Source organism: Meriones unguiculatus, chromosome 8, assembly GCF_030254825.1.
Source record: "Meriones unguiculatus strain TT.TT164.6M chromosome 8, Bangor_MerUng_6.1, whole genome shotgun sequence".
Classification (NCBI taxonomy): Eukaryota; Metazoa; Chordata; class Mammalia; order Rodentia; family Muridae; genus Meriones; species Meriones unguiculatus.
Window position 1 is genome coordinate 101,746,439 of NC_083356.1, and position 25,804 is coordinate 101,772,242.

At 38.3% G+C, this 25,804-nt stretch overlaps 1 protein-coding gene across 11 annotated transcripts in view; it reads left to right on the top strand.

Moving 5' to 3' along the window:
• Slc4a10 (solute carrier family 4 member 10) overlaps window positions 1-25,804 on the top strand; it is a 287,257-nt gene that overhangs the window by 124,537 nt on the left and 136,916 nt on the right. For all 11 annotated transcript variants that reach the window (XR_009593862.1, XR_009593863.1, XM_060390263.1 and 8 more), the window contains exon 3: window positions 21,049-21,195. Coding sequence is in view for 9 of the 11 variants with exons in the window: in XM_060390263.1 (XP_060246246.1) it covers window positions 21,049-21,195 (147 nt within the window). In the remaining 2 variants the exon portion in view is untranslated. The remainder of the gene's footprint in view (window positions 1-21,048; window positions 21,196-25,804) is intronic.

A 25,804-nucleotide genomic window follows, 5' to 3' on the forward strand; every position in this document is an offset into this window, starting at 1 on the left:
GCACTATTCATGTGATACAAAGGGAGAAATGAAAAAAAAAAGGGGGGGGGAAGGGTTTGGGCTGAGAGACTTATTTTAGTTTGCTACTATTGTATTAAGAGACTCCCAAAACAATGTAGGATTTTTTTATCCCACATACTGGCACATAGGGCCCCCAAAGATCCCTGATTCTGGAAGATGCAATATAAGCTGCCAAGCAAAGAAAACCCTACCTATCTGTGTGGGATATGAATTACAGTAATAAGCCACATGGCAAAATATCTAATGGTGTAACAGTGGTAATTTACATCAGCAGCCATGGAATTGGACTTAAGGCCAGTTCACCAAGAGTAAAGTCATACCTGGTACTGTAAACCTACTCAACAGCATGTGAATCATGAGGTGACAGATCTCAGAGAAAAACCTACTATTACCACTTTCCTAAACCATTGCATGTCTTAATTGCATTCTATTGACCTGTTATCACACCCTCAGAGATAAGTATGGATCTCACCCCTCAATGAAAAAGTTTCTTTATGCAACAGAGACCATTACGGTATTAAAGTTATTTTTACAAACTCCAAAAAGACAAAAAAGCTTGCAGATTGGGTCCACAGAACTTGGGTCCTTCTGACAGTCAGCTATGAAAGTGAAATATATTCTCAGACTGATATACTACCACATACTGCCTATCTGTTTGCAAACAACAGATTTTAGGAGAAGAGGAGGCATGTTATTAAGTTGTGTATAAACACTGGAGAGCCATCCAGGTGCTGATGGTCAGTTCTAAGCCCAGAATGATACAAATGATCCCAATTAAAACCTATGGGACACTAAATAAAATTAAAACAACTAGGGAAAAGAAATTTATAGGGATGAGGCTGTTTGGGACAGGAGGTGTGGGGTAGAGCAAGGAGAAGGAACAAAATATGTAGTTTCAGGACTTTGCAGCCAGTCCTGAAGATACCTGATAAAACAGGGTCAGATGAAAGGGGAGGAGGTCCTCCCCAATCAGTGGAAGGGGCAGGGAGGAGATGAGGGAGGGAGGGTGGGATTGGTAAGGAATGAGGGAGCGGGACACAGCTGCGATACAGAGCTAATAAAATGTAACTAATAATAAAAATAAAAATAAAATATCTACTAAAAAGAAAAACTAGGTTCAGAGAAGCACATGAGTGAACTTAAATATTGACAAAATCACTTCAGTTCTCTGCTGTTTTACCCTTGCCACAGGCAATTATTTTTCTCCCTTTACTCAGTGGGAGGCACTGACCTAGTATCCACAAAATAATATAACTATTTAAGAAATTCTTATGAGAAAGGGAAGTCAGCTTTACTAAGGTGATTGACTAAACTACAATTTAGTCTAGAAAATTATAAGTGACAAAAGGGAAAAAGGTGGGGGCAAGAAATATAGAAAGTTTCATCTTTATCTTTACCAGGTATCAAGTAGTGCCGTTTTATAACCCTCCCGATTCCTCCCATCCTCCTACCTCCATGGGGTTGATTTGTAAAGGTTGCTGTCTTCTGTAGTTTAATGGTTTCTCCGTGGCTGAATGGGAGAATACCTTCATAATGGAGAACTGCCCAGCAGAGGGGCCAGATGTGTCATGCTTAATGAATAAGTTCACATCTGGAAATACAGGTTCAAGACACGACGAAACCTGTACAAATTCAGAGTAATGGTCATCTGATGGTATGAGTTCTAAAATTTCCTGTAGCTATTTGAGTATGGGCAGAACTTGCTGTATACCCAGGTAGTGGTTCAACCTTGCTTGATTATTGAGAGATGTTTTTTGTTCGGTAAATACATTTCTTTAATAAGAATTAATAAATAAATAAATAATAGTTGATTATTTATAACAAGTCGTCTTGTTCAGTGATAAAATTTAAGAGTAGATATAACATCCATTATTATAACTACTTGTTGAGTTCAAATGTTAAGAGTCTTGCCCATACCCATGGCGTGTGTCCAATAACTTCTTGACTATTTTCTTCAGTTCTACATTTCTAATTTCTCTGTGCCTACATACTTTGAGGGAGCTTCCTGGTGTTCTTTTTCAGAAGCAGTAGCTTGATGAAGCCAAGATGTCTCCGACATACCTTAAAGGGCCATACAACTATATTAAAGTAGATCTGGGTCTACCCCCTGTATTGTAGGAGCAGCAATAAATATGTGAAAAGTTTGCTTCCTTTGACTGCTCCCAGGCCTATCAGACTACCATTGAATGATCTATTACTAATGATTTATTATATGATGTTTCTCTCAGAGTTCTGTAACCTCCTGGAACTCGTTAGTAAAGTGTTTCATAAGTCATTTCCTTTTTAATTTTTTAAATTAATTACAGTTTATTCACTTTGTATCCCAGCTGTAGCCCCCTCTCTCAGGACCTCCCAACCCCACCCTCTCTCCCTCTTCTCCTCCCTTGCTCCTCTCCTAGTCCCCTGATAAGGGTGGTCCTCCTCCCCTTTCATCTGATCCTAGTTTATCAGGTCTCATCAGTACTGGCTGCATTGTCTTCCTCTGTGGCCTCTTAAAGCTACACCCTCCTGAGGGGTAGGTGCTCAAAGAGCCAGCCACTGAGTTCATGTCAGAGACAGCTCTGTTCCCCTTACTAGGGTACCCACTTAGAGACTGAGCAGCCATGGGCTACATCTGTACAGGGGTTCTAGGTTATCTCCATGCATGGTCCTTGGTTGGAGAATCAGTCTTAGAAAAGACCCCTGTGCCCAAATTTTTTGGTTCGGTTGCTGTCCTTGAGGAGCTCCTGTCTCCTCCAAGTCTTTCTATCTGCCCCTTCTTTCATAAGATTCCCTCCACTCTCCCCAAAGTTTGGCTATGAGTCTCAGCATCTGCTTTGATACCCTGATGGATAGAGTCTGTCAGAGGTCCTTTGTGGTAGGCTCTTGTCCTGTTCCTTGTTTTCTTATACTTCCGATATCTATCCTATTTGCCCTTCTGAGTGAGGTTTCAGGCTCTTCCCTAGGCTCCTCCTTTTGGTTAGCTTCTTTAGGACTATAGATTTTAGTATGTTTATATATATTATGTGTCTAATAACCACTTATATGTGTGTGTCTTTCTGCTTCTGGGATCTCTTCTAGTTTTCACCATTTGTCTGCAAATTTCATGATTTTTTTCTTTTGTTTTTAATTGCTGAGTAGTATTCCATTGTGTAAATGCACCACAATTTCTGTATCCATTCCTCAGTTGAGAAACATCTGGATTGTTTCCATATTCTAGTTATTATGAATAAAGCTGCTACAAATATGGTTGAACAAATGCCCTTGTTGTATACTTGAGCATATTTTGGATATATGCCCAGGAGTGGTATAGCTGGATCTTGAGGTAACACTATCCTAATTTTCTGAAAATGTGACAGATTGATTTCCATAGTGGTTGTACAAGTTTATGTTCCCACCAGCAATTGAGGAAGGTTCCTCTTTCTCCACATCCTCTCCAGCATGTATTGTCACTTGAGATTTTTATTTTAGCCATTCTGATGGGTGTAAGGTGAAATCTCAGGGTCATTTTAATTTGCATCTCCCTGATGACTAAGGATTTTGAGCATTTTGTTAAGTGTTTCTGTGCCATTTGATATACCATAAGTCATTTCTTGAAACAGGACTATTGTTCCATAATTTCCATGCCACCTATTTTTTGTACATAAGAGAACATAGACATGATGAAGAATCTGTTTTACTTTTCCCTGTGTGTCTTGAAAATATCATCAATAATAGGTCCTTTCTTGTGTCTTGGTCACTCTTGTTTGATGCTCTCCTTAGTGGTTCTTACATGAAATCCAGAAGGTATTCATGGCTGTCTGCAGTATACTTATCATACATTAACAAAAACTTCTCATTGAATATCTTCATTTATGATTTAAATTTCTTCTTTCCATAATTTAAATGCTTGCCTTTGACAAAGTTCTGTATTCAATATCTACCTATGGATATAATTGAGTTTCCAAATAATTTTGACAGAAAACTGTTGAAAGTGTCTGAGAGTTCCCAACATTTTGTTATTGGCCATCACAGTCTCAATGCTCTTACAGAGCTTACATGGTAGCACATTTTTTATTTGTGCAGAGATCTCAACTTTCCTACTGTGGAGGATATTGGCATTCCTATACATTAGTGGCATGAAGATTTTTCTGCTATTTTCTGTCATAACTGTGTACAAAGCTACTATCTTGACACAAACCATTATGTTGGTAATGTACATTGCTCTTTTTCTAGTATTTTTGGATTTATCTTTATATAGTTTTTTTTAAATCTCTCAATGCTGGTCATAAGTAGAATCAATACTTTTTATTTCTTCATCATTTACTTTTTTGAGATATCTGTCATAGCTAATATTATCCAATGAGAATCATTTAGTCCCCATTTCTTTTAAAACTTTATCTTACATTTATCAATCCTTTATAATTTAAAACTTTTGCTTCAAATATTTCTTGTCCACTAGTCTTGGTAGTATAACAAACCATTTCCAAACTTAGTGGTATCAGAGAGCATCAATTCTATTTTTGTTTTCATTGACACTGGTTAGTTTTGTTGTCATCTTGACATACCTGGGAAGAGAAAACCTCACTTGAAGAATTGTCTGGGTCAGATGGTCCTGTGGAAATGTCTGTGGGTCATTTTCTTGATTGATATCTTATGTGGGAGGGCCCCGACCATGGTGGGGAAACAGCCTTAGGCAGATGGGACTGAGCTGTATAAAAGCATTAGCTAAGCATAAGTCAGGGAGTCTGACAGTAAGAAGTACTCCTCAGGGTCTCTGCTGCAGTTCCTGCCTTCAGGTTCCAGCTTTGAGATCCTGTCCTAGCTCTTGATGGTAGGATTATAGTATAAACAATGAAATAAGCCTCTTTCTTCACAAGTTGGTTTTTCGCCCTTCCTCAGCAACAAAAAGCAAAGTAAGGTATTACTTATAAGTCATCAGTTTGAGTAGAAATCTACTAGTTATTCCTTCTGTCCTACATCTGTAGCTATCTGAAGCTGACTGGTTAGTCTTCAGCCTAACAGGAGACCTGTCAACTAAGACTGCTCTGATCTCTCACCATCCAGTCTCCTGATCTGAACATTCTTACAAGGTGCCTTGAGTTCCCAAAAGCAAGAGAGCTTAAAGCCCAGTGCACAAACTCTTCAAGTATCTGAGCCATGTTTTTTGATGTCCATTGGTCAAACTAAGTAATGTAATCAAGTACAGACTCAAGAGGTGATTGAATATATTCCTCCTTTTCTTCTTTCTCTTTTCTCCTTTTTAATGTGACAGCTTTGGATTATTTTTTTATTTATACAATTTTTATACAATATTATTAAAATTAATTTTTACACAATATTATTTGATTTTTTTCTTCTCCAAGTCCTCCTAGATTCTCCCCTACTTTCCTTCTTACTCAACTTCATGTTCTCTTTCTCAAAAAAATCAACAACAAAACCCAGAAAAATCAATAAGACAGATAGTGCCAAAATGAAACAATCCCTCATCCCAATACACATTCAAGTTCATTTTGTGTTGGCCATCCACCCCTGTCCAGTGGTGTGATTGATATAACCAATAACATTACTCTGAAGAAAACTGCACTTCCTTCCCCCAGCATGGATCAATTGGAAATAGCTTTTTTGTTAGATTTGGAATCTTTGCCTGTTCAGTGCTGAGATTTTGTCTGGCTTGACCTCATGCAGGTCCTATGGTGCTGTCCCATACCCTGTCAGTTGATGTGTGCATGAGTTCTGTTATGTCTGTGTTTTCTTAAAGTCATCTACCACCTCTTGCTCTTACAATCTTTTTGCATCCTGCATAGATCCCTGAGCATTGATGAAGACAGTGTATTGTGAGGCTTGCTGTTAATTCATTTCTACTGAAAGAAACAGCATTTTTTTTTCTGTTGAAAGTTGAGCAATGTGTCTATCAATACATATGGCAATGTCATTAGGAGTCATTTTACTCTTATGTTCATTTAACAAAATAATAGTGGTAGGTTTTCTGTTAGGCCCATGATCCATCTAGTTTCAGATTCTTGGCTACTTAAGCAATTAAAGCTATAGGTCTTATTTCATGTAATGGGCCTCAAATTCAATAACAATATTTTTGATTACTTTGTAACACTCGTTAGAGTATCTTGCAGGCAGGTCACTGTTGTAGGTAACAGGATTTGTAGTTAGGTGAGATTGAAGCCTGAAGAGTTATTTCCGGCACCGTGCACTCTAGTTGGTAGATGTGAAGCTTCTAGTGGGGCACCGATGACTTCTCTGTGTTTGCTGGTGTAATTAAATGTTGTTGTTAGCAATAGAGCCTACCATCAGTTTGTGGAGAGTAACCGGTCCTCTTGGCAATACCCTGTGATATTTGGATTAGTCCATGAGATCCCTTCGGCTAATGACAAAGCCAGATGTAACCCATTCCTGGCACTAAAAGTTTTACTTGATGGTTTATTGTGGCATTGTCTCCTACATTGTATGTTGACTCTAGTTAGATTACTTTCATAAATGTGTATTTTAGAAATCTTCTCCAGTATAGGTTTCCATATCGTTTTTCAAAAGGCCTTTAGTATCAGTTCTTTCCCATATCCCTTCCTTTACCCTCCTAGTCCATTTCCTGTTTAGTCCCCCTCTTCTAGTTTCCCCTTTATATTTCCATAACATTATATTCTATTTCTCCCTTGTTGTGAGACCCTCTCCTCCTCCCTGGCTTCTTAATAGGTACTTCACTTCTGCAGTTATTTGGATTATAGCACATATATTCAAAGTTTAAAAGCCAACATTCATATATAAGAGAAAACATGCAATAATTGTTTTTTGGGGTCTGGGTTACCTCATCAAGACGATTGTTTCTAGATTCATCCATTTGCCTGCAAATTTTGTAATTTAATTTTCTCGTTGAACAATAGTCTTATATAAATGTATAACATTGTCATTATCTATTCATTAGTTTGTGGACATCCAGGCTATTTCCAATTTCTATTTATTATTAATAGAGCAGCAATAAAATACAAGAGCAATTATTTCTTTAGTAGTATATAGAATTCTTTGGATATATGACTGAGAATATACCCAAAAAATAGCTAGGTCATATTTCATTACCGTTTAAACTAGTTGGGGTCTTGGCTATGCCTCTTTTGATGAGCAACTGTGAGGCTTTCACAATTCCTACTTTCACAATTCCTACCTAGTACAGTCAGTAATTAGGGTTTATTTGGTAATGAATACAAATGTGCACCAAGGGCAGATAAATGTGATCAGTACTCATTTAATGCTTTCTTTTTCTTTCAGCAAAACAACACAAGAATCATCCATGCAGTGGTCTAATTACAGCTTTTTTTTTCTGTATGCACGAATTCATATTGCATTCTATCTTTTTTCCCTATTGCTTTTTCTCAGCAAAGACTTTTTGTTGGATAAGAATTTTTGATACATTATATTAAATGATGTCTTGTGTTTTCAGACTCTTTTAGACTCTCCATTGTGCTAAAGATTACACGCTTATTCAGCTTAATGTATGTACTTGACTATTTCCTGTGATTGGCATTACCAAATGGTTTTAGCAACCCGATAATTATGTAGCAGCTGTGTGATATAGTCATTTCACAGAATAAAACACAATTTTCTTCTTGAGTAGACGACTTGACCTCCTTCAAGCCAGATAAATTAAAAAAAAAGTTTAGTTTTTAAATATCATTATTAATATTGGTCACCAAATGCATGTTGTTCTTCATTGTGCAATGTAAACAATACATATGTTGAAGTCATCTCTACATCAAGAGCTGCTTCAGCGCTGGCATTGTTTTATAATGAAAATGTTTACAAATTTGGTTCTCCTAAACATGATAATAGACACATAATTTAAGTGTCAAACCAGGATTTAACAAGCTTTGCTCACAGAAGTAAAATTGTTTTTATTAGTCCTTTGTTTTGCTCTATGGTAAAAACTGTATCTTCTTTTTACTGACATATGCATTTAAAACATTCTGACTATTTTAGGAGTGTGGGGACATTTTCCCCAACCCATGGCTAGGTTTTTTTTTTTTTTTGATTATTTGTATTTTTCTCAGAATTCACTGTGAATTATATGTAAACTTCTACACTAATTTCTCATTTAACAAAGACTCACATAGGGAAGGATTTTTTAAATTTTCAAAGAATTCTTGAAGAAAACATCCTTAGGCACAATTTTTCAAAAATGGGTAGGATAATCGCATTTTTAGCTTTTAGTCTAAATTCTAGGGATGATTTATTTTGCTCTGCAAATATATATTTATTAATTTTTACAAAACAATTTTTGTTTAAAACTGTTTTACACACAATACTTTTGATTGTGTGCTTTTCCCTCCTTCAACTCCTCCCAAATTCTTCCTACCCACCCAACTTCATTCTCTTTTTCTCTGTAAGAAAATAAATGAATAAATAAATAAATAAGGTCAAAAGAACAACAACAAAACCCCCAAAACACTAATAGAGGAGGTCTTCCTCCCCTTCCATCTGACCCTGGCCTATCCAGTCTCATCAGGACTGGCTGCATTGTCCTCTTCTGTGTCCTGGCAAGGCTGCTCCCCTCAAGGGGAGGTAATCAAAGAGCCAGCCACTGAGTTCATGTCAGAGACAGTCCCTGTTCCCCTTACTAGGGAACCCACTTGGATACTGAGCAACCATGGGCTACATCTGTACAGGGGTTCTAGGTTATCTCCATGAATGGTCCTTGGTTGGAGTATCAGTCTCAGAAAAGACCCCTGTGCTCAGATTTTTTGGTTCTGTTGCTCTCCTTCCCCTATCAGTGGACTTGGAGAGGGGCATGGGAGGAGATGAGGGAGAGAGGGTGGGATTGGGAGGGAATGAGGGAGGGGGGCTGCAGCTGGGATAAAAAGTGAATAAAATGTAATTAATATGAAAAATAAAAATTTAAAAATTCTAAAACAAAAATAGGAAAATGACAACAACAACAACACACACATGAACATACCAGTCTGTTTTCTGTTGGCCAACTAACTGTTCCTGACCATGGAGCCTTTCCTGGAGTGTGGTTGATATAGCTTGTGACAATTCAGTAGAGAAAAATGGTTTCTCATTTCATAGCAGCTATCAGTTGCAAATAGCTTCCTGTTTAGGAGTGAGACTTTGTTTTTATTTCTCCCTTGCTGTACTGGGATTTTTGTTTGGTTTTAATGTTCTCTGCTTATCTCAAACATTTTTTTATTTCGTACTGTTGTCTGCTTATGATTTTAAAAAATGCTTATATCTGAATGATTCCACAGTTATTTGTGACATAAAGATTTGTATTGAGCATCAAAAAAAATCATCTGCCTTGACCAAGTAGGCTTATGCAGAGATGGTTTAATATATGTAAATCAATAATCTACCATATAAACAAATGGAAAAACAAAACTCACATGGTCATCTTATTAGATACAGAAATGGCCTTTTATGATAAAAGTCCTGGGGAGATTAGGGATACAAGGATCATACCTAAGCATAATAAAGGCAATTTACAGCAAGCTCATAGCCAACATCAACTTAACTGGAGAGGAACTCAAGCAATTTCACTAAAGTCAGGTTCAAGACAAGCTTGTCCACTCTTTTCATAACTATTTAATATAGTTCTTTAAGTCTCTAATGCATAGCAGAATATCGTTAGAAATCATTGAAATCTATACACCTGAAGAAGATAAACAAGAAAGAGAACCGGGGTAAGATGATCAACCCTCACTTAGAAAGACAAATGGGATGTGCATTGGACGTAGGGGAAAACAAGTAACAGGACAGGAGCTTACTACTGAGGGCCTCTTAAAGACTCTACCTAGCAGTGTATCAAAGCAGATACTAAGACTCATAACCAAACCTTCAGCAGAGTGCAAGGAATCGTATGAAACAAGGAGGAGTTAGTATGATGTGGAAACAATAGGAGCTCCACAAGGACCAAATATATCTGGGCACAGGGTCTTTTCTGAGACTGACACTCCACCAAGGACCATGTATGGATATAACCTAGAACCTCTGCTCAGATGTAGCCCGTGGTAGCTCAGTAACCAATTGGTTTCCCATAGTAAGGGGAACAGGGACTATTTCTGACAGGAACTCAATGGCAGGCTCTTTGACCTCCCCACCCCCCAAGTGAGGAGCAGTCCTGTTAGGCCACAGAGGAGGACTTTGCAGCCAGTCCTGAAGATACCTGATAAAACAGGGTCAGATGAAAGGGAGAGGTCCTCCAAAAACAGTGGACTTGGAAAGGGGCAATGAGGAGATGGGGAGAGGGGAGGGTGAGATTGGGAGGGAATGAGGGAGTGGATACAGCTGGGATACAGAGTTAATCAAATGTAACGAATAATAAAAAAGAAATCATTTTATTGATTTTTTGCCATTCATTCTTGGTTCTATTTTTGATCTCTGGGCTATCCATCCCCCAGCTTCCGGCCCTCCTAGCAGTTTCAGGGGTGGGCTCCCTCTCATGGCATGGGTTGGTTGGCCACTCCCATAATTTTTGTATCACTCTGATCCCAGCACATTTTGTAAGGAGGACAAACTGCAGGTCGAAGGTTTTGTGTCTGGGTTGGTGTCTTAGTCCCTCCACTGGAAGTCTTGCCTGGTTACAGGAGATGGTCAGTTCAGGCTCTGTATCCCCCATTGCTAGGAGTCTTAGGGAGGGTCATCCTCATGGATTCCTGGGAGCTTCCATTGTGCTTTGATTCTAGCTCATCCCAGATATAACTCCTGATTTCATTTGCCTCTCTCAGTACTCTATTCCTCCATCCTTCTCACATCTGATCTCTCCTGTGTCCCATCCCTTCCCCAACCCCCATCCAGTCCTTTCTCAACATCCGCCTAATTCTGCTTCTCCCTCTCAGTGAGATTCACTCATCTCCCTTGAGCCCTTCTTGTTACTTAGCTTCTTTGGACCTGTGGATTGTACCATGGTTATCATTTACTTTACAGCTAATATCCAGTTAGAAGTATCATGATGATGTTGTTTGTAATACCTTAGTAACACTCCATTGTGTAAATGTATCACATTCTCTTTATGCGTTCTTCGGTTGAGGAACATTTCAACCCAATGTTGAAACTAGGTTGTTTCCTGTTTCTGGCTATGATGAATAAAGCTGCTATAAACATAGTTGAACAAGTGTCCTTGTGGTATCGTAGAACATTCTTTGGGTATATGCCCAGGAGTGATATAGCTGGGTCTTGAAGTAGAACTTTCCCAATTTTCTGAGAAACTGCCAAATTGATTTTCAAAGTGTTTGTACAAGTTTGCACTCCCACCAGCAATGGAAAAGTATTCCCCTTGCTCCATATCCTCTGTAGCATGAGCTGTCATTTGTGACTTTGATCTCAGCCAATCTGACAGGTATAAGATGGCATATCATAGTCGTTTTGATTTGCATTTCCCTGATAGCTAAGTATGTTGAACATTTCTTTAAGTGCTTCTCAGCCATTTGTTTCCTTTGGAGAATTCTTGGTTTGGGTCTGTATCTCATTTTAAAATTGGATTATTTGGTTTGTTGATGTCTACTTTCTTGCATTCTTTATATATTTGGGATATCATCCTTTGTCAGATGTGGGTTTGATGAAGATATTTTCCCATTCTGTAGGGTGCTGTTTTGTCCTTTTGACAGTGTTCTTTGCCTTACAAAAACATTTCAGTTTCATGAGGTTCCATTAATTAATTGTTAATCTTAGAGCCTGAGCTTTTAGTGTTCTTTTCAGAAAGTTGTCTTCTGTACCAATACATTCAAAACTATTCCCTGCTTTCTCTTTTATCAGGTTCAGAGTATGTGGTTCCGTGCTGAGGGTCAGAAACTTTTAGATTTAACATTTTCTTTGACCAATGAATCCATCTTTCTATTTTATCTTCAACCCCTGAGATTCTTTCTTCCATCTCTTGAATTCTCTTGGGATGATTGCATCTGTAGTTCCTATGAGCTTACCAAGATTTTCCATTTCCAGAATTTCTTCAGTTTGTATTTTCTTTATTGCTTCTATTTCAATTTTCAGGTTTTAAACAGTTTCCTTCACCTGTTTGTTTGTTTCTTGTCTTTTTTGACATTTTTAAGGGATTTTTTCATTTCTTCTTTAAGAAGCTCTATCATTGTCATAAAGTTGGTTTAAAGGTCTTTTTTTTAATGTGTGTGTGTGTGTGTGTGTGTGTGTGTGTGCTTTAGCTCTGTTGGAATATTCAGATCTTGCCATTATAGAATAGCTGGGTTCTGGTACTGCCGTATTTCCCTGGCTGTTGTTGTTCTCACACTGGCGTTGATGCATTTGGGTTTGGGATGATTATATAGCTAAGTGGTAATTTCTGTCTGAGTTTGTCTTTGTTGGGTGTGTTGTATTCCTTGGCTTCTGTCTCCTTTTTGATCTTCTGGGCTTTGGGTCCTGGATTTCTGCAGCCTGCTTGACCTCTGGTCCACTAGAGAGTCTGACCAGATTTGGGGCTTGATTTCTGGCAACTTACAGCAGGGTGTGCCTGTGGGTGTCTCTGTTCTGATTGCTGTGGCCTGCACATGAGCAGCTAGAGACTTCTGGAATTAGGCACAGGAGCCTACCTAGAAGACAGGCAATGGAGTTGGGATGGAGAGGTGGTAGAAGGGGTCTTGGGAAGCTGAATTAACTGGAATTAGTTGGCAGGGCCTCATTCACCTATACTTCTGACTGGTTTGGTCTGTACCTCATTAATTTCATGTTATTGTTTTAATTTTATTTAAAATACACCCCCCCTTTTTTTTTTACTCTACAGGTTCTTTGCCTATGTATATTATGGTTTCAAGTTTAATTTTTTTTGGGGGGGTGGGAATTCCTAAGTGTGGAAACAAACGGGTCTCTCATTTCTTCTGCCTCCTTTTTTTTTTTTTTTTTTTTTGGCTTTTTTTTTCCTGTTTTTTTTTTTAATTTTTATTCCTCACAGTTTATTCATTATACATCCCTACTGAAACCCCCTCCCTCAACTCACCCATTCTCACCCTCCCTCCCTCTTCCCCTTTCTCCTAGTCCACTGAAAGGGTGAGTTCTCCACTATTGCCATCTGCCCACAGCTTGTTAAGTCTTGTCAGGACTGCCTGGATGAGACTTCCTCCATGGCCTGGAAAGGCTGCATCATCAGGAGCAGGTGATCAGAGAGCAGTCAACTGAGTTCATGACAGAGGCAGCCCCTGCCTGTCTAATTCCAATGTCTTAGGTTTTTTTTAAACTTACTTTATTATTATCCCTTAGAAGTCTGTTTGTTTTCTTTCGTTAAAATTTTATTTTTTTAGTAGAAACATCAAAACATTTCCCTAACATTGCACGAAAAAATTCTGCCTTCTTTTTCTACGAAGAAGATTAAAGTTTTCTCATTTGCACACTGAACAACTGATTAAATTCTATTTTCATCTAAAACCCTTTGCAGAGGTTTAACACAGTACTGTGATGTTTTTTTTCCACAATTGACTCTAGAAAAATAAATCTTTGTGATCATGGAGGGACTTAGTGGGCCTAGTGAGACAAGCAGCCCCGGTCCAATCAAGAATTGCAATGATGGCATGGTCTGAGTATCTCTCTCTGTGCCAGAGTGGAGGCAGCCTTATTCCCATCAGGTCAAGCCATTGCTCTCAGCTCATTTCTCTCACAAAGTTGTTTAGCATATAAAGATTTCTTTTCTATTTATCCATCCAAGTTTTGTTCTTCATCATTAATACTCCATATTTAACTATGAACTAGTTTTTTTATTTTTTATTTTATTTTTATTAATTACAGTTTATTCACTTGTATCCCAGCTGTACCCCCATCTTCTCCCCTCTCAATTCTACCATCCCTCCCTCTTCTTCTCCTATGCCCCTCCGCCAGTCCAATGATAGGGGAGGTCCTCCTCCCCTTCCATCGACCCTTCTCTATCAAGTCTCATCAAGACTGGCTTCTTTGTCTTCCTCTGTGGACTGGTAAGGCTGCTCCTACCTCACGGGGAGGTGATCAAAGAGCCAGCCACTGAGTTCATGTCAGAGACAGCCCTGATCCCCTTACTAGGAAACCCACTTAGAGACTGAGCAGCAATGGGCTACATCTGTACAGGGGTTCTAGGTTATCTCCATGCATGGTCCTTGGTTGGAGAATCAGTCTTAGAAAAGACCCCTGGGCCTAGATGTTTTGGTTCTGTTGCTCTCTTTGTAGAGCTCCTGTTCCCTCCAGATGTTTCTATCTCCCCCTTCTTTCGTAGGATTCCCTGCATTCTGCCCAAAGCTTGGCTATGAATCTTAACATATGATTTGATACGCTGCTTGGTAGAGACTTTCAGAGGCCCTCTGTGATAGGCTCTTGTCCAGTTCCCTGTCTTCTCCCTCTTCTGATGTCCATCTTGTTTTCCTTTCTGAATGAAGACTGAGCATTTTACCAGGGTCCTCCTTCTTGATTAGCTTCCTTAGGAGTACAGATTTTAGTATGATAATCCTACATTATATGTCTAATATTCACTTATAAGTGAGTATATACCATGTGTGTCTTTCTGCTTATGGGATACCTCACTCAGGATGATCATTTCTAGATCCCACCATTTGTCGGCAAATTGCACAATGTCTTTTTTTTTAATTGCTGAGCAGTATTCCATTGTGCAAATGTACCACAATTCTGTATCCATTCCTCAACTGAGGGACATCTGGGTTGTTTCCAGCTTCTGGCTATTACAAATAAAACTTCTATGAACATAGTTGAGCAAATGTCCTTGTTGTATACTGGAGCATCTTTTGAATATATGCCTAGGAGTGGTATTGCTGGATCTTGAGGTAGCACTATTCTTAATTGTCTAAGAAAGCAGCAGATTGATTTCCAAAGTGGTTGTACAAGTTTGCATTCCCACCAGCAATGGAGGAGGGTTCCTTTTTCTCCACAACCTCTCCTGCATGTGTTATCACTTGAGTTTTGATCTTAACCATTCTGATGGGTGTAATGTGAAATCTCAGGGTCATTTTGATTTGCATTTCCCTGATGACAAAGGATGTTGAGCATTTCTTTAAGTGTTTCTCTGCCATTTGATGTTCCTCTATTGAGAATTCTTTATCTCTGTACCCCCTTTTTAATTGGGTTACTTGATTTTTTGCTGTTTAACTACTTAAGTTCTTTATATATTCTGGATATTAGCCCTTTGTCAGATATAGGGTTGGTGAAGATGCTATCTTTTTTCCATTGTATGGTTTTGGCATCTTTGTCAAAAATCAGGTGTTCATAAGTATGTGGATATCCATCCAGCCCTTCTGGATTTCATAGTCTTTGTTGAGAAGTCAGGTGTGATTCTGATGGGTTTGCTATTATATGTGCAGATGATATGATAGTATATATGAGTGACCCCAAAAATTTTTCCAGGGTACTCCTACAGCTGATAAACACCATCACCCAAGTAGCTGGATAGAAAATCAACTCAAAAAAAAAGTATCAGTATAAAAATGACAAAAGTGTTGAGAAAGAAATTAGGGAAACAATACCCTTCACAATAGCCACAAAGGACATAAAGTACTTTGGTGTAACCCTAACCAAGTGACTCAAAGACTTGTACAAAATAACTTTCAGTCCCTGAAGAAAGAAATAGAAGATGATATCAGAAGATGGAAAGCTCTCCCATGCTCGTGGCTCCGCAGGATTAACATAGTGAAAATGGCCATCTTACTAGAAGCAATCTACAGATTCAATGCAATTCCCATCAAATTACCAACACAATTCTTTACAGACCTTGAAAGAAAAATTCTCAGCTTCATATGGAATAACAAGAAACACAGAATAGCTAAAACAATCCTCTACAATAAAAGATCTTCTGGAGGTATCTCCATCTCTGATCTAAATCTGTACTGTAGAGGAACAGTAATAAAAACTGCATGGTACTGGCAAAAAAACAGAATGGTGGGTCAATGACACTGAATAGAAGACCCAGAAATAAACCCACACACTTATGGACACCTGATTTTTGACAAAGATGCCATTATATGTTACTTGGCCTTTTTCCCTTGCAGCTTTTAGTATTTTTTCTTTGTTCTGTATACTTCCTGTTTCGATTATTATGTGGTAGGAGGATTTTCTTTTCTGGTCTAATTTATTAGGTGTTTTGTAGGCCTCTTGTATTCTTATAGGCCTCTCCTTTAAGTTGGGGAAATTTTCTTCTATGATTTTGTTGAAAATATTTTCTGGACCTTGGAGAAGGGAATCTTCTTTTCCCTTTATTCCTATTATTTTTAGGTTTTGTCTTTTTCTATTGTATTGAACTTTTTGGACAGTCTGTGTCAGGAATTTTTTGGATTTAACATTTTCTTTGACTGATACATCTATTTTTTTTCCATTGTATCTTCCACACCTGAGATTCTTTCTTCCATCTCTTATAGTCTATTGGTTATGTTTACCTCTGTAGTTCCTGTTTTCTTCCCTAAGTTCTTCCTCTTCATGATTTCCTCTGTTTGTGTTTTCTTTAATTTTTCCAATTCTATCTTCAGATCTTGAGCCACTTTTTAACTTCCTTTGCCTGTCTGACTGTATTTTCCTGTTTTTCTTCAATTCCTTCACCTGTCTATTTGAACATTCCTCTGTTTCTTTTATTTCTTTCAGGATTTAATTATTTCTTCTCTAAAGGTCACAAACTGTTTGGCTGCATCTTCTTGTACTCCTTTACAGATGGCCATAATCTGTTTGTCTTTATCTTCCTCTGTTTCTTTATGGATTGTCATAATCTGTTTGACTTTATCTTCCTCTAATTCTTTACGCATTTCATTTGTTTCCTCTATTATCCTTTTCATAAGCATAGATGTAAGGTCATCTTCTTGAATTTCAATTATGCTGAGGTGCCCAGGGCTGCTTGCTCCTGGATAACTGGGTTCTGGAGATGGCATATTGCTCTGCCTTTTGTTAGTTGAGCTTATACGCTGGCCTCTAACCATTATGCTATCTTAAGTATTGGCTGTTAGTTTCTGGTGCTTCCTAGAATCCTGTGGTGGGGAGAATTCCCTTGATTCAGGGAGATGGTTTTTCCTGAAGGAGGCCTCCTCAGCTTTTTTGGTATGGTCACTGTATGGCCAGTGTTTCTCAGGAATTGCCACAGTTCACCTCAGATGTATAGACCTGAGTGGTAATTGCGGTCTTTATTAGTCAGAGGGACTCTTCTCTCTGTAGAAGTGTTGGAGACAGCTGCCCTGCTGCTGGGTTTCTTGCTCTGAATTTAGTGAGCTGCTGCTGTTTTTCTTACACTGTGTTCCAGGCACAGCCCTCTTAAAGAACTTGGGAGCCCCATGATTTGGTCAGTTTAGTTATGGATAACTGGTTGCTCCTTGGAGCAGTATCTGTGGGCTGGTCTTGGGGATCCCAGGCTCCTGTAGATCTGAGGTTGGAGCTCTGTGCCCCAGTACCCAAGTGGTAATCAGTGGCAGGTGAGCACAGCTCTTGTGGGTACAGCAGGCAGCTAGAGCCTGGAGCCTGTGGGAACCTAGAAGCTTTTCCAGAGCTGGGTGTCCTGAGGTTGGACCAGATGCTTAAACCCCACCGTGGGATTTCCTCCCAACTGGGAGACCCAGCCTGTGGTGTTTTGGGGTCTACAGTTCTGTCTGGAGTGGAGTGTAGAGCATGCAGGCGAGTGGTGGCTCCAAGCTGGTGACTGGGCTCCTAGAGGAACCAAGAAACTTTTCCCAAGAACTTTTCCGTGTGTGTGTGTGTGGCGGGGGGTGGGGTGGGGGAGGCTGAAAGCTCTGGCTCGGACCTGTGAAGGACTCACTGTGGGTTTTTTTCCGGACAGGGAAACTCAGTATCTGGTGCCCTAGGGCCCACAGTTCTGTCTGGGTCGGTGAGTCAAGCGCACAGCAGATCTTTGGGCTGGTGGCTGTGGTCCTCTCACCCCCCACCCCAACCCCTGCTCTGGGCTGGTGGCTGTGCACCCCGCTGATCCCCAGGACCTTTTCCAGGGATTGACTTTGTGACCTGAGGTCAGTCGCTATTGATTCCCACGCCGTGGAATTTCCTCTCACCTGGGAATCACAGTCGCTGGTGTTTTAGGGCCCAAAGTTCAGTCTCTTGGTCGCTGTGCTGACACTGCTATCCTGCTCCCTAGACACAGTATCCTCCCAGCGCTGCCATCTTGGATCTCTCTGAACTAGTTTGCCTGTTTGTTTTCTAATGAGAGGCAAAAAGGGTGGATCCATTGGGAGATGAGAGGTGGGGAGGAGGTACTAGGAAGAGCAGAAGTAGGCGAAACAGTAGTCAGGATATATTATGTGAGGAAAAAAACTATTTTCAATAAAAGGAAAGATTTCTTGTTGAAATTTTAATTGACTTGTGTTTATCTTAAAGTATTCTTTTCAGTAAAAATTTGCCTTTTATAAAAACAAAAGTTTTTTTTCCTATATAATTTTGAAAAGTAATTCAGATCAGGATCAATAATTTCCAGTTTATCACAGAATAAGGCCATTGTTTGTTTCTTGAATTCTTTTTCTTCTTAAATGAGGTAAAAGATGATAAACACAGAGTTGGATATGCTGTCATGGGACTCACTGGCAAATAAGGGGATTCCTTTGCTTCTTAAGCCATGATTAATACAGAAAATTTGGTAATATAGAAGTAAACAGAAAGACAATGACATGGGACTGAGGAATTCTGTTCTTCCTTCTTATTCCATTAAGCCCTTGAAGGTTGGCAGTATGAACAACAAAAACAACAACAAAAAATCAAATAACAAGTATTCATGTCTAGTGTGTAACAGATACTATAGTCAACATTTTGTCTTATATTATCTATTATGTGATTTCTGTTTTTATATACTACATATATGTCAGTGTGGCCAGCCAAGAATTGATAATACCCTTGTAGAAAATCTAAATATGTCAGGAAATTTTAAATATTTATATTCGTTATTTAGTTCAGGAACATAACATTAGATTTTGGGCTCAGAAGCAATTGTCACAGAGAAGTACATGTAGTTGTGCTCAGTCTATGCTTAGCCTTCAGAACAGCAACGACAGAACAAACATGCTTGTGTGAATGTGTGGCAGAGACAATGTCTGAAAGTAAAGACCCACTAGACTGATCCCAGAGAGCACGCTTTCAATTGCTCCTCTGTAATTCCCGGCATGCTGGAGCAGTGTCATTGTGAGTAAAATGATGAACAAGATGAGACACAGACACATGGGAACTCATTTTCTTCAATTCTTGTCTATAGGCTTTGTTACCAGTATAAGCTGTGCATTTTAGCATTTGGAAGTGAATCAACTGGAATGATTACTGTTTTTCACTTACCTGCATGAATTCATTCAACACACACACACACAATATAGAAACTATTTTTAGCTTGACGTTTTTCAGAAGATTGCTCTATAATTACTTCAGATTTATGCTATTAATCTCCTGTACTAATGTATCCACATTATATCAGATTTTCCTTCAGGGTTAGAAAAATGCCTGTCTTGGTTCTAATCCTTCTAGAACTTGGAGGAAATTTGGATTCTACCTCAAAAAATATTTTATGTTTTTTTAAAATTAAAAACACACAATTTTAATACAATCATAGCTACAGAAACTGTATCACTTAGTCCTTTAAAGTAAACACTGTCAGCCCAAGTAATATTCATTGGATATCTAAGAAATATCACAATTTAATGAAATGTCTCCTGAAACTTCATATCATTATACAATCTTTGGTTTCCTCTCAGTTAGTTAACTAGGAACACTATTACAAGATGACACAGGCTGGCTTAAACAACAGAATTTAATTTTCCTGCTGTTCTAGAGATAGGAAGGCTACGGCAGGGGTAGGTTAGTAGTGAGTTCTCTTGCTTTGCCCTATAGGCAGTAGTTTGTTGCTATATTATCTCTTGCATTACCTCTCTGTGACTCCATGCTTGGAAAGCAATCGAGAGAGTCCTTAATGTCTCTTCTTTTCAGATTACTAATTGGATCTGGTTACCTTATAACATTATTTAACCTTTAATTGCCTCCGTGAATGCCCTGCTTCCCAAATAGTCCCAATCAAGGTTGAATACTTAATATAGAAGTTTGGGCCCCAGATATTGGTAAATGGCATATGTACTATTCAGCATTTGTGAAAGTTTTTAGGACTAAAATATTAGTATTTTCTTAAGGAAGTCACACAATCTACTTTTTAGTTTTTCTTTACTTGCCTATACAAATATCTTAATAGTTTTTATTTATTTTCTTAAAAAATAAATTTCTTTAATCCTAATAGAGACACAATGGTTATTTAGAACGTAATTTGGACTAAGACCATAAACTTTCTATAAAACTTTTCTCAAGATGGACCCTAGGCCTGAATGCGAAACACAGAGGGAGGATAGAAGTACAATAATCTTGATGAAAGACGATGGGAGTCCAAACTAAGACAGTACCAGTTGGGATACTGAGGACAGCATGAAATGAATAGATGGTATTTTCACTAATATAAATTACAGATAATTCATTCTTGAAGCAAAAGAATAATATGAGTTTTATAAACTTGTTGAAGTTGACCTGCCTCTAAGATTTTCTAGGTGAATATGTTTGGTAGATAAGACAATATGTAGATTGTCAATTCAAGAGAGAAGTCTGATATTAAAGTGTATGTCTTAGAGACTATAGAATGTGTGTGTATGCAAAAATAAACAATGACATTCCCAGCCTTTCATGAGTAAATAAAAGAGGAATCAACAAAGGAAATAGAATTAATGAAGCAAAGCACAAAGAAGAGAGACATCATGTCATTAGAGAGACAGCATTGTTATCTTTTTTATTATAAACAGTAGTAGAGAATTGGTAAAATTAAGTGTCGGAAAAAAACAAGTATTTTTTAATGAAGACTAATAATTATAATATGGAGAATGATTACAGAATTTAAGAGTTAATAATAAGGGGAGTTGTAAAAACACAGCAAAATAACTAATATTATTAATGTTTGGATTTACTTCTGTGGTACATTTAGCTAACTATCTTAAAAAAATCTATGCTAAAATACAATACCAAGCCCTAAGCTTTATGCATCATAAACACTCAAAAAACAATTTACTGGGCTGAATCGATCTGAGATTCCATTAACATGCAATTAATTTGCTGTGTTCTAGAATAATTGAGAGGTTTTTGTGCATTTGTTTTGTAATGAAGGTCATCGAACATTATTTATTGGAGTTCATGTGCCCCTGGGTGGAAGAAAGAGCCATCGTCGCCACAGACATCGTGGTCATAAGCACAGAAAAAGGGACAGAGAGAGAGATTCTGGACTAGAGGATGGAAGAGAGTCACCTTCTTTTGGTAAGCATCATTCTCAGTGTTTTTAGTAAATTATACACCAATGCATCAGCGGCTGTTTTTTATGCCAGCTACTCCTTCCTCTCAAAATCTTTGTGTGTCTTTACTGATGCTTATACCTAAGATATGCGTCACTGTGGGCAACATTGGCTCATGGGCAGTATCCAAGCAATGTAACTTCCTGAACATCACTTTTTTTCAGTTTCTTTAGTAGAATAAATCATTTTCTTTTCATCTTATTCTACAAAGGGGTAGAAACCACTTTTTTTCTTATAAATGCCCTGCCTTTGTGGATTTATGTTATTATTAACTGAATCCTTACCTTGCACCATGCATTGTTCCAGGTTTTGGAGGGTGAAGTGATAAGCAGAACAAAAAAGAAAACTCCTTGTCCTCATGGAACAAATCAAATAGTCACATGTTGAAACTGATACTATTTTTAAACACCGTCACACTCAATTGGAGATTTGATATTCTGTATAATGAGGATACATGGTATTTCTATGCTGAAAGAAAGCTTCAGAGAAATATTCCGATGACTTAAATATTTTTCTTACTTGGAAGGAGTCCAAAGAATATATTATAAGATATAAGTGCCTCAAAATTGTTCAAGATTTACTTTTCAAAGACATGTAGGATAAATAGAGAAGAATTCCAAGGAGCATGCATTTCATTTGCTAAGGAATATGGATGTTTCATGTTGTCTGTTATAAAGTGGTGTATGGGGAAGTGAAACATGGAATAATTTGAGTTAAAGTTTCTAGATCAGCCATCAATTTAACAATGTCTTTGGAGAAGTGTTTGAAGTTTGGTACTCTTGAGAATTCTCTCACTTCAGTATACACTCCATACCATCAGACACGATGCTGCTTGTTATCTGACTTGGGGTTTTAAGAACTGAACTATTTTAAAAGAACAGACCTTCTATATAGCTAAAAGTGATTATTCTGTGTCACAGACAAATGGTGACAGGTTTCAGGTCATCAGAGCCAATAGATAGAATGTGATCTTGTGGTGAGTTCAAAGGTTCTGGTTGTTTAGTGGTGGCAGTGAAGACGTTTGATTGTATAATATCTTTAATAACAACAAATGATGTTACATCACTTTGATTTTTTTAATTTTTAGCTGTGTGTATGTATGGGTTCATGTATACATACAAATGTGTTTGTCCGTATGGTACAAATACATGTGTGTCTGTGTGTCCATGTGGAGATCAGAAGCTGACCTCAGGTATTTTCTTCAGTTGCTATTACCTTTTTGAGATAAGACCTCTAAGTGAACTTGGAGCTCACTGATTCAGTAGGCCTGGCTAGGAAGCACCAGTTCTCTCCTCTCCACTTTCTTAGGGTGCTAGACCTGCCAGGACTGGCTTTTATGTAGCTGTTAGGGATCAGAATTCAGGTTTTCATGCTCCCTCAACAAGCATTTTACTGACTTTTTTCCCCTTGCTTTTGATACTCTAATCAATACATACAGTAGCTTTCATAAAAATGAGATCATAAACATCAATTCTCTCTTCTGTAACAAATGGAAACTGTTCAGTTTTGTGTCTTATTTTTAGTACCATTATTTACTTATATTGAACCATTAAAAATTTTTATTTTTAAGTGAGAATATTAATGAGTGTTAAAGAATGGCCAGGTTGAAGCATGAAAAAATGTAAAAATATGTCAGTAAAATATGAATGACATTGAGAAAAATTCACCTTTAGTCACTCAAAGAATGTTACAAGAAAGATTAGGAGGATTATGTCAGTTATATGAAAATATAAACTCTATTGGCCAGTTATTTAAAACATGGCACACAAAGATACTGTATACCTTAGCACAATTTTGGAATTAGATAGAGTACTTTTCTAGGTTTAGATGGCAAGTTGAATTAACAACCAAATGACTGATTCTAAAATCCCTTCTGCTTTTTCCACTTCTCTACTCTCAGTACTCTTAGAAGGCTTGATCTTAAGTGGAGCGTTTTTCCTGTTTTTGAATTTATAAAAAAGAGATCCTTCAGTCGGCCCTGTTCAATATTCATTTTGTTGAAATCACTGATGTTTTTGGATATAGGCTATTTTATTAATTTTTATTGTTATATAATATACAAATGTACTTCTATATATTACATATCTTACACTTGATAGAAATTTAGAGTGTAGGAGCAAACTATGAGTAAAGTTTCTTTTATTTATGCCTGTCAGTACACATTTAGACCTTTTACACCCATGAACCAGATTGGTTATTTCTTCACCATGGAGTGTGTGTATTTTTAACTCTAACAGATAATACCAAATACATTCCCCAAACACTCTGACTAGCAAGCCAACATAATTTATTTCATTTTACTTTTGTTTTTAATTTTTAAATTTTATTTATTTATTCACTCTACATGCCAGTTGTAGCCCCCCCTCCTGGTCCCATCCTCCTTCACTCTTTCCTATATACCCCCTACTCCCCACCTCAGGAAAGGGGAGCACCCCCACACCTACCCAATCCCAGCATGTCTTGTGGTATCAGGAGTGAGTACATCCTCTATGACAGTGGTCTGGCCCGGCAGCCCCACCAAGGGGAAGTGATTGAAAAGCATGTAAGAGAGTTCTTGACAGAGACAGCAACACCTCCCCTTTAGAGGGTCCCACATGAAGATAAAGCTGTCCCCTAGGGGGCCTGGTTCCAGTCCATACATGGTCGTTGGATAGTGTTGGTCTCTCTGCAAATCCCCTGGGCCAAGGTAGTTGGATCTCTTGGTCTTCTTGTGGAGATCCTGTTCACTCCAGGTCCTTCCACCCTTCCTCCCACTCTTCTACAAGGCTGCCTGCTCTCCACCCACTATTTACCTGTGGGTCTCATCATCTATTTCCATTGAATTTTGGGTGGAGCCTCACAACAGACAGCTATGCTAGGCTCTGTCTGCTAGCACAGCAGAGTACTCTTAATAGTGTTAGAGGTTGGCTCTTTCCCATGGAGTGCCCATATTCCCTCAGTCTCTGCTCTATCTTTATCCCTGCACATCTTGTAGGCAGGGTAAATTTTGGATTGAAGTTTTTGTGGGTGGATTGGTGTTCCCCTCCCTCTACTTGGTTACAGGGTGCCATGTTTCTCAATAGTAGAGGTCTCCACTAGAGTAACCCCCAAATCCTCCCTGAAGACTACCCTGTTATAGGTCTCAAATGTGGCTCAGAGATACCCCAGGCCAAGGTTTCTCTTCTCTCTGCATGTCCTCTGTACTCCTTCCCCTCCTGCACTGCTTTCCCACATCAGATCCCCACCCTCATTTCCCTCAGCCATACCTATCCTATCCTCTATTCCCTCTCCTCAAGCACTTCCTCTGTCTTCTCTATTTCACCTTCTCAGCGGGATTCATGCAGCCTTTCTTGGGCCCTTCTTGCTACTTGCTTCTTTGGGTCTGTGAATTGTAGTGTGGTTATCCTATACTATATGACTAATATCTTCTTATAACTGTGTACATACCGTGTGTGTCTTTCTGGTTCTGATTACCTCACTAAGGATGATCTTTTCTAGTTCCATCCATTTGATTGCAAATAGCATGCTTTCCTTCTTTTTAATGGCTGAGTAATATGTCATTGTGTAAATGTACCACAATTTCTGTATCCATTCTTCATTTGAGGAAAATCTGGGTTGTTTTGAGTTTCTGGTTTGCACTCCCACTGGCAGTGGAGGAGTATTCCCCTTGCTCCACATCCTCTCCAGCATATGCTGTCACTTGAGTATTTGATCTTAGCCATTTTGACGGTATAAATGGAATTTCAGAGTCATTTTTATTTGCATTTCTCTGATTACTAATGATGTTGAGCATATCTTTAAGTGCTTTTCTGCCATTTGAGATTCCTCTGTTGAGAGTTCTGTTTAGCTCTGTACCCCATTTTTAATTGGATTATTTGTTTTGTTGGTGTTTAATTTCTAGAGTTCTTTATTTATTATGGATATTAGGCCTTTGTCAGATATAGGACTGTTGAAGATATTTTCCCAGTAGGTAGGCTGTCATTTTCTCCTGTTGACAGTGTCCTTTGCCTTACAATATCTTTTCAGTTTCAAGAGGTCCCATTTATTAGTTGTTGATCTTAGAGCCTGGGCTATCGATATTCTGTTCAGGATGTTGTCTCCTGTGCCAATGAGTTCAAGCCTCTCCCCACCTTCTTTTCTACTAGATTTAGTGTCTCTGGTTTTATGTTGAGGTCCTTGATCCGCTTGGATTTGAGTTTTGTGCAGACTAATAAATATGGATCTATTTGCATTTTTTTTCTACGTGTAAACTTCCAGTTAGACCACCACCATTTGTTGAAGATGCTATCTTTTTTCCATTATATGGTTTTGGCTTCTTTGTCCAAAAAAAATCAACCATTCATAAGTGTGTGGGTTTAATTCTGGGTCTTTGATTCAATTCCACTGATCAACTAGTATGTTTCCATGGTAATACCACACAGTTTTTATTATTGTTTCTCTGTAGTACAGCTTGAAATCAGGGATGGAGATAACACCCAGAGTTCTTTTATTGTATAAGATTGTTTTAATTATTCTGATGGGTTTTTTTGTTTGTTTTTTTTTTTAATATGAAGTTGGGAAATTGTCCTTTCAAGGTCTGTAAAGAATTGTGTTGG